General features: G+C 36.9%; 5 protein-coding genes and 1 long non-coding RNA gene across 6 annotated transcripts; 2 read left to right on the top strand and 4 right to left on the bottom strand.

Annotated features, from left to right (window-relative positions):
- The first annotated feature begins 32 nt into the window (after positions 1-32).
- LOC9300472 (protein GAMETE EXPRESSED 1) lies at positions 33-3399 on the top strand. The gene is made up of 7 exons (XM_021015940.1): positions 33-202; positions 949-1501; positions 1601-2188; positions 2285-2411; positions 2483-2669; positions 2766-2910; positions 3005-3399. Exons 2-7 carry the CDS (start codon positions 1014-1016, stop codon positions 3258-3260), a joined length of 1791 nt encoding a protein of 596 aa, XP_020871599.1. The 5' UTR covers positions 33-202; positions 949-1013; the 3' UTR covers positions 3261-3399.
- LOC110225849 lies at positions 2444-2832 on the bottom strand. Its single transcript, XR_002329997.1, has 2 exons — positions 2707-2832; positions 2444-2613 (listed from the first exon to the last, which is right to left on the bottom strand). It is a non-coding gene; the product is annotated as an uncharacterized LOC110225849 (long non-coding RNA).
- Positions 3400-3926: 527 nt separating the features above from the next.
- Positions 3927-8039, bottom strand: LOC9302171 (glycerophosphodiester phosphodiesterase GDPDL4). Its single transcript, XM_021015939.1, has 9 exons — positions 7807-8039; positions 7231-7524; positions 6886-7001; positions 6294-6792; positions 6139-6177; positions 5747-6031; positions 5214-5359; positions 4642-5128; positions 3927-4564 (listed from the first exon to the last, which is right to left on the bottom strand). Exons 1-9 carry the CDS (start codon positions 7934-7936, stop codon positions 4269-4271), a joined length of 2292 nt encoding a protein of 763 aa, XP_020871598.1. The 5' UTR covers positions 7937-8039; the 3' UTR covers positions 3927-4268.
- A 1293-nt stretch (positions 8040-9332) lies between these two features.
- Positions 9333-14039, top strand: LOC9300471 (sodium/hydrogen exchanger 4). Its single transcript, XM_021015943.1, has 18 exons — positions 9333-9616; positions 9731-9849; positions 9933-10030; positions 10114-10173; positions 10305-10351; positions 10446-10640; positions 10706-10752; positions 10878-10944; positions 11082-11182; positions 11268-11369; positions 11561-11705; positions 11831-11893; positions 11993-12076; positions 12171-12467; positions 12637-12954; positions 13044-13332; positions 13494-13615; positions 13889-14039. Exons 1-14 carry the CDS (start codon positions 9452-9454, stop codon positions 12465-12467), a joined length of 1590 nt encoding a protein of 529 aa, XP_020871602.1. The 5' UTR covers positions 9333-9451; the 3' UTR covers positions 12637-12954; positions 13044-13332; positions 13494-13615; positions 13889-14039.
- Positions 12835-13487, bottom strand: LOC9300470 (putative lipid-transfer protein DIR1). The gene is given in 3 exon segments (XM_021015953.1): positions 12835-12924; positions 13032-13223; positions 13226-13487. Coding segments are annotated over 3 exon segments (378 nt in total). The 5' UTR covers positions 13350-13487; the 3' UTR covers positions 12835-12862.
- LOC9300469 (putative lipid-transfer protein DIR1) lies at positions 13956-14786 on the bottom strand. Its single transcript, XM_021015956.1, has 2 exons — positions 14253-14786; positions 13956-14158 (listed from the first exon to the last, which is right to left on the bottom strand). Exon 1 carries the CDS (start codon positions 14566-14568, stop codon positions 14254-14256), a length of 315 nt encoding a protein of 104 aa, XP_020871615.1. The 5' UTR covers positions 14569-14786; the 3' UTR covers positions 13956-14158; position 14253.
- Between the last annotated feature and the right edge of the window lie 117 nt (positions 14787-14903).

The following is a 14903-nucleotide window of genomic DNA, read 5'->3' as shown; positions in this document are numbered from 1 at the left end:
TGAACCGGATCCAAATTTAACCGAACCGAGAAATAAATTAATCACATAACCAAAATCAAATTAAACCGGGAAGTAAACCAAACGTTCGCGAAACGTTTCCATCTTTTTGTCAAACACGTTCAAGTTACTACTTTTTAGTTTCCATTTCTCACTTTCTTCCTAATCACCGACTCAAAAAAATCTGCAATTCTTCTGTTGTCTGGTAAGCCTAGTGTTAAGTTTTGTATTACTACTGTCTATTAATTCTTTAATTTATTGTTTTGAAACTTATGATGAAGTAAGTGTTTCGTTTTAGATTCATGTAAATATATTTTTTGAGAAAATTATTCTATAGAACTGAAATTGATTTCCGTGTTTATTTTTGTACTTGATTTGTTTTGCCACTCTGTTATGAAATTGACTGACAAAAACGTAGAGATTCTTCATTGATTCAAAGTAATATAACTATTTTTAGATTTTTTTTTGTTGTTATGTTTTTCTCCCAATATCGATTTTGAAGTTAACCTTGTCTTGTAATGTAATTTTCTTGTCCTCTTTACGATAAATTTGATTTCACTTTTTTTGTGTGAATTTTTTAAGACTGTTCTTCGATCTTTTTTCTTAGTAATAATGGTTTTTGGTTTATCTCAATTGATACGACTTCAAATGCATGTATTAATCTCAGAAAACGAAAAACAGATAGATACAGATTCTTCCTTGTTTTAGAAAGATTTTTCTGAAGAGTTTAATGAGATTTATTTTCTTCTTTTCTAATATGCATCTTGATTTGTTAATAATCTTTTTTTACTTTATGAACCTTATTAATGACGATGATACCAAAAAAGAAAAAACTTCCATTTATCTAATTGGAAGTTCAAGGGCTTTCCTTTTCGTGCGCTCCAAGTTTTCTGTTATATATACAACAAAATTCTCAGAATGTAATGTTCTGTCTCTTTTGTTTGTTCGTAGGTGATCAATCACAAATCTCCTCAACAAGAAGAAGATCAAAAGAAAAGAAAAAAAAAACCGATTAAATGGATCGTTTGAGCAGAAAATTTCTTATGTTTCTATTGATCGTACTTTTAGATTCTCCATTAACATGCCACAGTTGGGGATGGTTCTCTTCTTCCTCTTCTTCCTCAGCAAAAGATACATACTCTTCTTCTTTCTCTCGGTCTTACAAATCCAACCCGGACTTCTCCATGGAAGTTTTCAGTGATCAGAAGGCGGTTCGAGTCCTTAAAGACGCTAAAAACAAACTTGATGGTCCAAACAGTTGCTGGCAAAATGCTTATAGTTACCTCTTCACTGGCTGCAAAGAAACGATTGCTACAGAAGAAAAGAGAAAGAGATTTGCTTGGTATTTGAGTGATTGCTTCATCAAAGACTCGGGAAGAACTGCTTTTCCAACCTGTAAAGATGAATCAACAATGATGAGTTGCCTCAAGAAGCTGGATGATCATGAGCATAAGATCTATCTCGATTTCTTGCTTGAAACCAACACCATCTGCCAACAATTACAGTAAGAAAAATAAATCTTTAACATGAATATTTTTCTAGCTTTTATCACTTTTGTTTGCGAAATGGTTTCTCAATTTGCTTCTTTTTTTTTGTATGGCAGGAGTTATGCATTCAAGCATGAGATAGAGAGGCTTGTGAATGAACTCAAGAGTACAGCTCAGAATACAGAAGATAAATTGGATATCTTGGAGAGTAAATCTGATTCTTTAATACAGACCTCGAGCATGATTCATGATTCTTTAGGTTCACTAGATGTCCGGGTTCAAAACGTGGCTCATGTGGCAAACACCTTAGAAACTAGTGTGAGTGGACTGTCTCAACAAACTATAGAAATCTCTCAAGAACAAAAGAACATTGCAGAATCACAGCTTGCGCTAATGGACGGTCAAGTGAAGATGAAAGAAACGTTGAAAGATGGAATGGAGATGTTCAGCGATGCGTATACTAACATCCAAGAAGGAGTAGATAAGTTGAAAAGCGATACTAAGCAGATTGAGGTGGAAATAAGTGTACTTGGAAATAACCTATCAACCAAAATGGTAGATTTGCAGAGTACAACCGAAGACATCGGAATTAAGGCTGGTAGTTCGTTGGAAAAACAACAGAAGCTTTTAGACGGGCAATCTGTGGCTCTTGACGGTATTCAGTTTCTTACTCGGTTTCAGTCTGAGGCACTGCAAGAGAGTAGGTAATATTTTCAAATACATATGATCAGTTTAAATTCAAAGGCAAGACACTTTTCTCCAAGATCTAACCGTGTTCTGTTTTCGCTGCAACATTGTAGGAATACCTTGCAACGTTTGAAGGAATTTAGTCAGGAGCAACAGGAAGATCTTGCAAAGCGGCAAGAAAAGCTTCAGGAGGTTCATGATCACTTGTTTGAAAATTCAAAATCAATGTTAGAAGCTCAGGTCAGTCCTCTAAACCTTAACAAAATTCAAGATCACATAAAACAACGTTATATAACAATCTGTTTTTGCAGGAAGCGTTTGAGGCGAAACAAGCAAACATGTTTGTAGCTTTGGATAAGCTGTTTGCTCTGCACAATGCGATGCTTCTCGAGTCCCGAGTGATAAAAGCCTTCGTCATCTACTTCTTGTCAATCTTTGTCATCTACATGTTTACAAGTACAAAACAAACTTATATCATAAGGCCAAGGCTTTACATTGGTAAGTGACCACCATATTCCAAATCTCTATCTCATACCATATTCATGACACTAAATTCCATTAGTTTAACAGACATTTTCCCTTACGCTAATGCAGGTTTGTGCGTTACTCTGGCATTAGAAGTGGCAAGTTTGCGATACGTGAATGATACAGAACGCCAAGCATGGATTATAAACCTAATCAGGTCTTTATTTGCTCTTCTTGCTTCAGCTCAGCTTCTTCATGCTGCTTTTTCATACAGGTATGACCAAAACGCAAAAAAATATACTATATGTTTTGATTAACCAAAACTCAAAAGATGATATACATATATACCCTCTTGTCTAAAAATGCAGGGACTATGAAGTACTAAACCATCAAATCTTGTTAAGATTAGTTGATAAGGTTAATGGCATGCAAAGCAATAAAGATCTCTCGTACGATGAAGATACAGAGAGCGAGGTAGATTGGACATCTTGGGTTGATACAGATTTAACAGATGATGATGACAATCTTGGAGATCCTGATTACAAAATTCCACTAGTGATCAAGGACAATCCGGTTACTACTTCATCAATGACTAGAAGATTGTATAATTTCCGTCCACGATAGCCAGCAAATCTTTCACTCAAGTTGAAACTACATTAGTTTTATTATTACATGATATTATATATTATTTGGTTGTATCTAGGGAAACTTTACATTGTTCCCAGCCAGTGGATCAAAACTATAATTATATGGTATAGTTTTTTGCAATAATGTATCCCATAGCTTCTCTGTTACCCAGTAATGAATGAATTTGTCAAGAATGTGAAATTGAACTCACAAAATAGAATCTCAAAAATGGATGTATCAGGCGTGCTTGAATAGCTTCATGCTAAGCCAATGAAAGTAGACAGCAACAATAATAACTGGTAGAGTCAATGGAACCAAGAAGAAGTAGTGCCTATCATTCGACGACATGGCTGCAATGACGAATCCGAAGAAGGAAACAGAACCGATGATCACCAAGAAATATCCCCACAAGATCTCTGTCTTCGTTGTTAAGCCCAGTCCCGAGAGCTTCATCGAAAGATCTGAAGAAAGTTATTGAATTTCACTATTTGGTCTTCCGACTAAAAGCCCATTTTATTTAATTTGGATCCTTAAGTAGTCTAAAGTAAAAGCCCAATTATTACGATTAGACATCACTTTTTCAGGATTAGGACAAGACACCAATTTTGTTATGTTAATAATGACATGTAATATATTAGTATGTTTTTATATTCTCTTGCATAATGTAAAATTATCCTTTCAGATTAAAATAGTTGAAGGCATTCAGAAAACATAAAAGTCTCACAAGTACTACTACAAGTACACAACACACAAGAGATTAAAAGAAGATTACAGTGATTAATGTTACAACAACAAATGAATCCCCATGATACAAATTTACGTCCAAGAATTTACTTCTTTGGCCAGAAACTAACAAAGATAACGAAGAATATGAACAGACAAAACCCCAACAGAAACTCATCACTGCAAAGAATCTCAAGAACTGTTAGGAGGAAAAAAATTTCCTGAGGACTCAATCAATCTCACAAAGAAATTCTACTGGCGCGGGTGACAGGATCAATGCGATCACACAAGTAGAAGAGAGGCAAAAACCGTAGCAAATGCAGAAAGAAGAAGAGATTGAGCGACTCGGGTTTGTCCGTTGGGAGTCTTTTCACCTGTTGATTGAGGTCCAGGGGTGGTGGTTGGGGCTCTGGCTGTGACTGGAGGTAATGGTGGTTCAGTGACATCAGCATCTGTGATTACTGGGTTTGGTGCTTCGGCTGGAGGTAAAGAAGCGGGACTCACGATGGTTAAGAGGCCAGCAGGCTGAACTGGTATCATGTAAGGAGGCGGGTCTTTGCGGGTCAAGCACGAGTTCCCTGAGAAGGAACATCAAAACAATCAAAATTCTAAAATGTTATGAAAACAGAAAACCTTTTGTCTTTTTTCACTTTACTTTTGTATCTCGCGGCTGTGAGAGGGAAGTCAGTGATTGTTCCATTGATACCAGCTCCAGTAACATGCGAGTTAATCTCGACAGTTGCATCAGCGAAGAAATCCCATGGTTGAGAAACAAACTCGTTCCGGAACACTTCTACGTAAACGGGAAGCTGAAACTTCTGCAGCCTCTCCACTAGTTTAGTTTGTCCAGTGGTGAAACTTTCGCTGGTGGGGAAGACTGATGTTTTTCTAATGACAACAGCATCCGCAAATTTCTTAATGTCTTCGATTGCAGAGTCGAGGATGTCGCGGATGACTTCTTCGACTTTGTACACTGTCTCATACCGGCTCTGTTTCTTGAATTCAACTAAGACTGAACTGTTAGTTGACTGAATCATAACCCTTGTGGTTGTTGTCTTGTTGCTGTAACCAGCTTCTGTGAGTGTATCGAGAACTGCCTTAACAGCGTCGAGCCCTTGCTTCTCTCTCAGGTATGTTGCATTCTGAAGGAAAACAAATCATACTCGTTGTAACCATCAAAAGAAATGACAAAGATCAGTTTTTTCTAATGATGGAAAAAAATCTCACCTCCACGCTGATCAAAACACCGGCTAGAGAGCTGGAGTTTTTTGCCAAGTTCAAGAAATCAGAAAGCGTAACAAACTTCCCGGAACTTTTCTCCCTTGGATTCCTAAACAAAGTGAATTCCCTGCTGTAGGGGTTTTCAATAGCAGCTGCAAACAGATGGGGGGAAAAGCATAATCAATGACATTTAAATAGCTAAAACCGGTTTTGAGATAGAAGCATATACATCAACAGATATCAAGACGGATTACATAACTATTATCAAGGGACATAAAGTTGCAACAAAACGATATTTTGCATCTATTGGTAGCCTCTAAATAACTAGAAGTATAATTAGTATCTGCCATGGACACCCTGAAAGAATCATCGTGCAGCTAACAACTCGGTTATCGTAAGAACACTTTTGGAGCTTCTCTTTTCCCTTATTTCTTATCACCATAAAAAAGGTTTCAAGGATCCTACCAGCACAACACACTGCCTAGAGTAAGAATGCCAAAAGGAGTAGATAGTCTTAAAAAAATATGGGAGAAACTTACGTCTCAACGTCTGAATCTCAGACCATGCCAGACTAAAGCTGTATATTCCAGGAAGTGAGCCGATCTCAGGAACAGCTGTAGAACGGTTTCTGAAAGGACTTTGGACAACGTTTGTGCTATCCCCAAGATTAATTGAACTTAAGCAAAACGGAATCCCGTCTGATGACATTTGAAGAGAACAATCAATAACATCAGCACCATCTTTGATTGCCTTTGTATAGGCCAAGTCAGTACAGCCAGGGTAGTCTCCACTTGCTCCATTTTTGGATATAACAAGAAAATCCACTGTGCATGACATGAACCATACAAAAGATTAAAAATTTATACCGTTAGTAATTGTGACATGGCATCAATAATGTAGCCAGTAAAACGCATATGAATAACCCACATACCTTGTGATGAAGCATTACTTCCAAGATGGGAGAAGCAGTCTGAGGAACAAGAAAAGTTTAAAGGAAAAGTGAAAAATAGTTTCACTTGTGTAGTTGTAGTTTTTAGCAGAAATAGGTCAAATATATATGTGATCCAGAAGAAGAGATTTACTTACCAACAGCTGAAGATGCTGTTAGTGGAAAATCAGAGAGCACGCCATCCACAGAGAAATCTCCATTGTCCACGAAAGATAAGTACTCGGCCAATGGATCAAAACTGTAGTTGTATGCAAGATCAAAGTCGTTTGCAAAACCTGATGCATATACTTCTAATCCTGCTTTGTGAGCATCTTGAACAAAGGATGTATGGGGAAGCAAGTATTGGCTTTCGACCGGCCATATGTAAGATTTGGGAACAAGAATTCCTGAAGCGAACGTCTTGACAAAAGTTAGGTTTCCCGCAAGAGATCCATAGGTTTGGTTGGTTGACACCTCAACATCATCTTTCTCGAGAAACCTGAACACAAACTTTGGCCCCTTGCGTCCAAAACGGCTACCAATGTTCCGAAAGAAATTCACCTCAGGGGAAGAGAGATAGTCAATAATCACAGTTTTGGAAATTGATAGCAGAAAGCTGCTCATGCTCAGATTGTGTTGGGCATAGAATGCGTCGTGCTGAATAAAGAACAGACTTATTAGAATGAGCTGAGATCTTTCACTACAACAAAAAATGGAAAACAGCAAGCAACTTACTGACAAAAGAATTACCTGAACATTTAACCAAAAACCCTCAGGTTTTAACTGCGTAGATATATCTTTAACTGTTGATATCGCGTAATTGTTTCCTTCGAATGCATCTGACCGCGATAATATTCCTTGTTTCACTGCACAGGTGAAAATGATTTGTATGAAAATACAAGCAAATTACACCTCAATGAACAGCAGCAATCAAATCTAACAATACTAAAACGTACTCAATTTCAACATATATGTTAGATCAAATGTCAAGACAAATTACCCCTAAAAACATAGATAAACTAATTAACATAAGATCTTTCAACAACTAGAATCCACTAGCCTATACTGAAGCTCAAAAAAGATGCTTGAACTTACAGAAAACGGTATTCAGATCCTTGAAGTTGAAATCAATGGTGAACCAATCCTGAGTAAGGACTCCATTAAGCAAGTAAGAATTCTTCCGTTTAGGGTAAACATCTTGAATATGAGAAGCATTCATCATTTTGACATCAGGGAAGCAAATCCCAATTGCATCTTTCGTTAGTTGCACATCACACCAAAGAAGAGTACCAGGAACACTAGTCTGCGATACAAAACTATAAGCATCGATACTTGAATCTGGCAACAACCCAGAAAACCCACCACGAGCAATGATACGAGGAGCATCTCCTACAAAACAAAAATGGCAAATCAAGAAATGATTCAAAAACAGTAACAAAACCTGATATTGGAAACTTTCCTTGAATGGGTAAAACGCTGAAAACAGAACACAAACACACAACATATATTAAAAAGCTTCGATTTTTATTTGGATGAAACTCAGAAAAACCCCAAATTTTTCTCTTCGATTTCTATGAAAGGATTTAAAAGGAAACACCTTTTATTCTGATTTCTTGATTCACAGTGAAGGGTATTGAAAATTAGAAGGAGATGAAGATAGAGGACACTAACCAGTGAGTGTCTGCCATGGACTTTTAGATCTTTGAGCAAAGAGTTGAGTAGATAGCAACTGGATCAAAATGAGAGCTAAAAGTAGAAACTTTGAAGCTTGTAAGCCATGCATTGTTGGATTATCTCGCATCGGTGAGAAACCTGAGTTATCCCGGCGGCGACTTCACCAACTTCGACCAAAAACGAGATTTACTCAGAGAGAGAGAGAGAGAGAGAGCTTTTTGGTTTGTGCTTTGTGGGATTCGAATTTATATGATCGTTGATTATTTAAAAAAAAAAAACAAAATGACCATTTTTGACACACTCTTCCACTATAAAAAGAAACACATCAACTAAAATGTTTTTTTCAAATAAATCTCTTAATTTAATTTAGTTGGCAAAAAAGAGTTTAAATTTTGAGGAAAATAGTTGGGATTATTAAATAAGTTTTAAATTTTAGTTCACAATTAAATGAGAATATAATTTTCTGATTGGTTCTCTCCAACCTCGAGAAACCAAACAATTGTTTTACATATTAAGTGGAGTATTTTTTAAAATATAGTTATGCGTTCTTCATTTATTACGACCTACTCTCTCTCTTTTTTTAATTTCTTTATTACGACCTACTTGTTTCCAAAACCAGCTAAATAAGCATATAAAGTCTATAATGCATGCAGTTGCAATACACACGTGTCAATCATTTGTGTTGAAATGGCAATTTTTATACATACGAACAGTGTATTTTTTTCCGTATCGGATTTAAGCTAGTTGAATATATGAGATTCCATACCCATTCTATAAATTAAAAAGTAAACAATACAATAGATTTAGAAAGCATAATAAGCCAATTTATTTATCTAATATAAGAAACACACACATGATATCCGAATTCTATGTTTTCAAGTTATAAATATTTACAATTGTCTTAATTTTGTATCTAGTATAGATATATATTATCTTAAAAAATGTTGAGATGGCGGTGGTGGATGATCGATTAAAAGTAGGGTAAGGTACTAGAACATTGTCGCAAAAGATCACACGTGGCGAAATTGGTCACTGAGTCCTATGACTCATTGCATCATCCAAACACGACCAAACGAAACGATCACGTTCTGCGTCTTGGAGCCTGTAACAACCGGGACTGACAATTAGTATATGTTGCCTTCTCGCAATTGGTCATGCTTTTAATTTCGATTGGTTTTCAAGTTTCAATTAATTTTATAAAAATAAATTAAGAAACAAGAGAAAACCAAATTTTTAAGAAAAATAACGCTAATTTACGCGAGTTAGACCCAAAAAATAATATTTAACTATCTTTTATTCAAGTTTAGTGTAACATTAGGCAAATTACACCTCAATTCAAATCTGGTAATTAAAAAAACATTACGAATAACGTTTTTTGTTTTGGGCCTAGAAGGCCCAAGATGCAGTATAATTCCAAAAAGCCTCACATTTGTTTACTCAGTCTGATGACGTTGGAAACATGCCACGTGTCCCTCGTCTCCTCGCCACCTGTAACCACCGCCTTGTTCATCGCAGTTCAAATCTCTCTCTCTCACACAGACTCTTTCTCTGCCTCTCTCTATCCTTCTCTGTTTGCGATTTGGTGTGTTAAAAAATTCCCAAATCGACGAAATCGAAAACATTCTCGAGATTCTGTGAGAAAATGGGTATTGGATTAACAGAGTTTTTGACGAATAAGCTAGCAGCTGAGCATCCTCAGGTGATCCCAATCTCAGTGTTCATTGCCATTCTCTGTCTCTGTTTAGTCATCGGCCACTTGCTTGAAGAGAATCGATGGGTTAATGAATCCATTACCGCCATTTTAGTCGTAAGTTTCTTCAAAATTTCGGTTTTTGTTTGTTTCAGGTTCACAAAGTTTTGAGCTTTTTTTGCTTGTAAAGAACAATTTTGTCACTATTTTTGATTGTTTTGTTGTAAACAGGGAGCATTATCAGGAACAGTGATCTTGCTTATTAGTAAAGGAAAAAGTTCACACATTTTGGTGTTTGATGAAGAACTCTTCTTCATTTACCTTCTTCCTCCGATAATTTTCAATGCTGGGTAAGCTTACTCTGGTTTTGGTAACTATGTCGTGTTGATGGGTTATCATAGAGATAGACTGAAGATTTTTTGGTTTGTGGCAGGTTCCAAGTTAAGAAAAAGAAGTTCTTTCACAACTTTTTAACCATCATGTCCTTTGGGGTGATTGGAGTTTTTATCTCCACTGTCATTATTTCGTTTGGTAAATATTTCACAATAATCAATCTTGTTTTATGATTTAAATTTATCATATCTGAGTTTCTGCAATCTTATAATCTGAACCAGGGACTTGGTTTCTGTTTCCCAAGTTGGGATTTAAGGGATTGAGTGCTCGAGACTATCTTGGTGAGATGTCTCACAAAGCTTCTATCGTCTTTTATCAGCATATTGTCATCAAACAATGTTTCTTTTCATATCATGTCTAGATGGTTAGTACTTGTCAGTTTATGAGTGAATGTTTTCTTATTTTGATTCAGCCATCGGGACGATATTCTCGTCAACTGATACAGTCTGCACTCTACAGGTTCTTCTTTTGAATGATTATTTTTCCTACGATTCCTTCTTATAGGGCTTGTTTATATGAAAAGTTTTTTTACATTGCATCTTAACTTTTACAGATTCTCCATCAAGATGAAACTCCATTGCTATACAGCTTAGTCTTTGGAGAAGGAGTAGTGAATGATGCAACCTCGGTTGTACTGTTCAACGCCGTGCAAAAGATTCATTTTGAAAGCCTAAACGGTTGGACGGCTCTGCGAGTGTTTGGGAACTTTTTGTACCTCTTCTCAACAAGCACACTTCTCGGAATTGCTGTAAGCTATTGAGTTGGCATAGTTTTTTACTCAATTTGAAGCATATCATGATGAATGTCTTACAGGTGGGGCTAGTAACGTCTTTTGTCCTGAAAACTTTGTATTTTGGAAGGTAAAAAAGTACACCAAACTTACAAAATTTCATCTCAAGCTTAAGTTAATTGTTGTCAATAATTTTCAGTTGCATTCTTAAAATGTGCCTTAATATTGATCTATTTAACTAATGGTTGCGTACAGACATTCAACTACACGCGAACTCGCCATCATGGTTCTAATGGCTTACCTTTCATATATGTTGGCTGAGGTAATACTCCATTACTGCAATAGACAACTAGTTAAATCCAACTTTAATCATAGACTGGTCACATACTTTTTAGTGTTAATTTGGAATTTAAATGCAGCCTTTCTCTATTTTAACTCCATGTAGTTGTTTTCTTGCAGCTCTTCTCATTAAGTGGGATTCTCACAGTTTTCTTCTGTGGTGTTTTAATGTCGCATTATGCATCATATAATGTGACAGAGAGTTCGAGAATCACTTCCAGGCATTGTTTCAGACAATTGTTTTCTTATTCTGAAGTCTCAATTGCAGGAAATGCTTTTTTCTGACTGTCCATCTCTATTTTGCAGGCATATATTTGCGATGATGTCCTTTATTGCGGAGACATTCATATTTCTGTATGTTGGAACAGATGCTCTTGATGTTACCAAGTGGAATACAAGCAGCTTAAGGTACAATAAAGTCGTATCTGAATATCAGGTAGAGCGTTTAAGGCGTTCTGTCAAAACAAAACACAGCATTGTGAATTTATGATATCAACCTCGTCTATTTCTTCATCATGTTACTTAAGCTGTGTTGATGACATGAAAGTACTGAAATCTCTTCCTAATGAAGACTTATAACATTAATCATCTTTGTGCAGCGTTGGGGGTACTCTGGGTGTCTCCAGTGTCATAACCGGATTAGTGTTGCTTGGACGAGCGGCGTTTGTATTTCCGCTCTCGATCTTAACAAATTTCATGAATAGACACACAGAAAGAAACGAGTCTATCACATTTAAGCATCAGGTTTAGCTTCTATTTCTTTCAGATACATTATCAGAATCACTACAGCTCGACTCGAAATTTTACAATTAATGGTCTGAGAATGGATAATTTTCTGTTGTGAAGTTTGCTCTTTGTATACTTTATAGGTGATCATTTGGTGGGCAGGGCTAATGCGAGGTGCTGTCTCAATTGCTCTGGCTTTCAAGCAGGTTTTTTTTTGGACATTCCCACGGTCTTTGCGGTGTTGCTTTTATTGGATTAGTGATATTTCCATTATATCTCATTTTTTATATGTTTGATGTGCCAAGTTCACATACTCCGGTGTTACATTGGATCCTGTGAATGCTGCCATGGTCACCACCACCACTATTGTTGTCCTCTTTACTACACTGGTAAAACGAACGCTGCTTCCTTAGTATATGGACCTGCTTGTAGTTTTCTGTGTTAAGATTAAAAGACTGTCTTCTTTGTTATGTAACAAAACAGGTCTTTGGTTTCCTCACAAAGCCACTTGTGAACTATCTGCTTCCTCATGATGCAAGTCACAACACCGGAAATAGAGGTAAACGTACTGAGCCAGGTTCCCCAAAGGAAGATGCGACGCTTCCTCTTCTTTCCTTTGACGAGTCTGCTTCCACCAACTTCAATAGAGCAAAAGATAGTATCTCCCTTCTGATGGAACAACCTGTGTACACCATCCACCGCTACTGGAGAAAGTTCGACGACACATACATGAGGCCTATCTTCGGTGGACCTCGTCGAGAAAACCAACCAGAATGCTAGGTATACCCTCCATTATTACCACAAGTTACCACTCAAATATATACATTTTGCAGCAAAAGCACCTCACTTGATCAAGAATGTGTAACCGGATTAATAAGTACATCCGGGCAGGGGTGCCTACAATATTCATCATGATAAGCAAACGATTCTCTCTTTTTTTGTTTTGCAGAATTGATTTGGGTTCTCCGCGGGGAAGGCATGATGAGTTAGTTTTTTTTATAGTCAAGAAAGTAGGATAGGCATGATGTAGCAAAATAACAGTATTTTAACGTTTTCTTTAAATGTATATAACATGGTTCTTCTTTTTTTACACAAGCTGATCGAAGATCATTTCAAGTTTGTGATTTATTTGGATCAGAACACTTTAAGATATATTGCAAGACTTCAGATCAGTTTCAGGACAAGATCGAGCGAAGTCTGCTGTAGAGTGGTCTGTCTCCCCCTCGGTTCTTCAAAGCTGTGGTACAGAAACAAGAGCAAAATAAACGTAAGCCTTTCTTTACCTCATATCTGAATCCTACTAGTTTACCGGTTTCCAGTATCGTTATGGTATTTTGATTTTACCTTGGCAAGCAGGAGGGATTGTTGTAACGCCACATTTGCTCAGAAGAGCCTGGACTTTAGATGGGTAAACCGCTAAAACGGGGAGAAAATACTTGAATCTGCAGATGCATTCCAGATTAGCGGCTTGGAGGACTTCACAACATTCTTTGCGTGGAGATGGTGGGTTGTCTCCAGTTACGGCTGGACGACATTCTCCAAATGGTTTGCGTTGATGTTACATGTGGGAATGCTCGTAGGTTCTTCCATCAACACCAGGGCGGCTAAAACTATTACAAGAGCTGGAAATTTCACATGGGTTCTGGTATTGTTCGTATCCATTCTCTCTTGACTCTACCATAGTATCCTTAAATCTAATGAGCTTATTATACAAGTGAGTGCTAAGCGAAAGTTAGATTGAGCGTATGATATGGGTTACAGACTCTCTAGTCTTTCTCATCAAGTCGTCTGTTTTTTTTTGTTCAGCCATAAGTATGATATGGACCATAAGTCAAGTCAAGTCAAGTCGTCTTTTGGGTTGAAATGTCTGCAAGTTGCATAGAGACAAATGTGGGAGACTTATTATGGTCTTCTTGCAAAGTATTAATGTAAGAAGATTAATTGTTTATGATTTTGTGTTTATATTGATTAAAAAAAAAAAACAGAGTACATTTCGACATTGCTAATAAATTCCTAGTAGTAATGATTAAGACAACGTTAGAGTTTAATATGTTAAGAGTTAAGATGCTATCATATTGTGTACAGTCACTTTTCAAATATTGTCGACTACAAATGCCTAGTAATGTTATGTATTGCTCTTTTCTAGTGAAAAGATTGAATTATGTTACATTTCTTATTATTATGATATGGGTTCTTTGCAGGGAAGAGGCAAAAGGGGTCAGTGACTTGTCTAGATAATCAAGGAAGGAAGTAGTAGTAAATAATGGATTTAGGCGTAAAACCAGTACTTTATTCATTTCATTAATATGTAGAACATGGTTCATCTATATAATAGATAAGGTGACTGAAAAAGCATTGCAAAGTTGATATTTATTCGAATTAGAACAACCCAAGACATATTATAGCGTAGAGACTTCAGGGCAAGACAAAGTCTGCGGTAGACCGGCTTGTCTTCAGCTCAGTTCTTCAAGCTGCGTGTTACAACAGGAACAACAAAAGAAACGTAAGATTTTCTCTCTTTACAGAAAGAAGTGAGCAAATCCTGAGGTTACTTTGATTTTTTACCTTAGAAACAGGAAGGACTGTTTAGGCCACAATTGGCAAGAAGAGGCCTGACTCTAGATGGGTCTATCCCAACAGTAGAGAGATAAGGCTTGTACGGGCAGAGGCATTGTAGATTAGCAGCTCTGGCCACTGCGCAGCAGTCCGGTCCGGGAGGTGGAGGGTTGTTTCCAGTGACGGCTGGACGGCATTTCTCCAAGTCGTTTGTATCGATGTTGCAAACGGGAATGCTTGTAGCTTCTTTCACCATTATTGCAGCGGATAAAACTATTGCAAGAACTGCAAATTGCATGAGGAATCTAGTGTTGTTCTTACCCATTCTCTCTCTTTTTTAAATCTTCACTCTTTCTCTCTCAACTCTATTGTGATATGTGAAGCTCTTACATGTAATGAGCTTATTATATAGCAACGTTAATGATAAGTGAGAGCTAATACAAGGTAGACTCACGGGTATTTTTAGCCAAGTCGTTGTCATTCCAGTTAAATGTGTAAACAAACAGACAAATGTGGGAGACTTTTAGTCTCCGGTTGGTAAATTACAGAGCTTGTTCCTTTTGCGTGATTAATGGCTTTTGGTCGTTTTTATCTTGTTTTGTACTTGTCAAGTCGTGTAGTTTTCTGTGTAAGACTATCAAGAGACTGTCTTCTTGTCAC

The sequence above is a fragment of the Arabidopsis lyrata genome (assembly GCF_000004255.2).
Source record: "Arabidopsis lyrata subsp. lyrata unplaced genomic scaffold ARALYscaffold_8, whole genome shotgun sequence".
Taxonomy (NCBI): domain Eukaryota; kingdom Viridiplantae; phylum Streptophyta; class Magnoliopsida; order Brassicales; family Brassicaceae; genus Arabidopsis; species Arabidopsis lyrata.
Note: the sequence above shows the minus strand (reverse complement) of the source record. Positions and strands in the feature narration are given on the sequence as shown.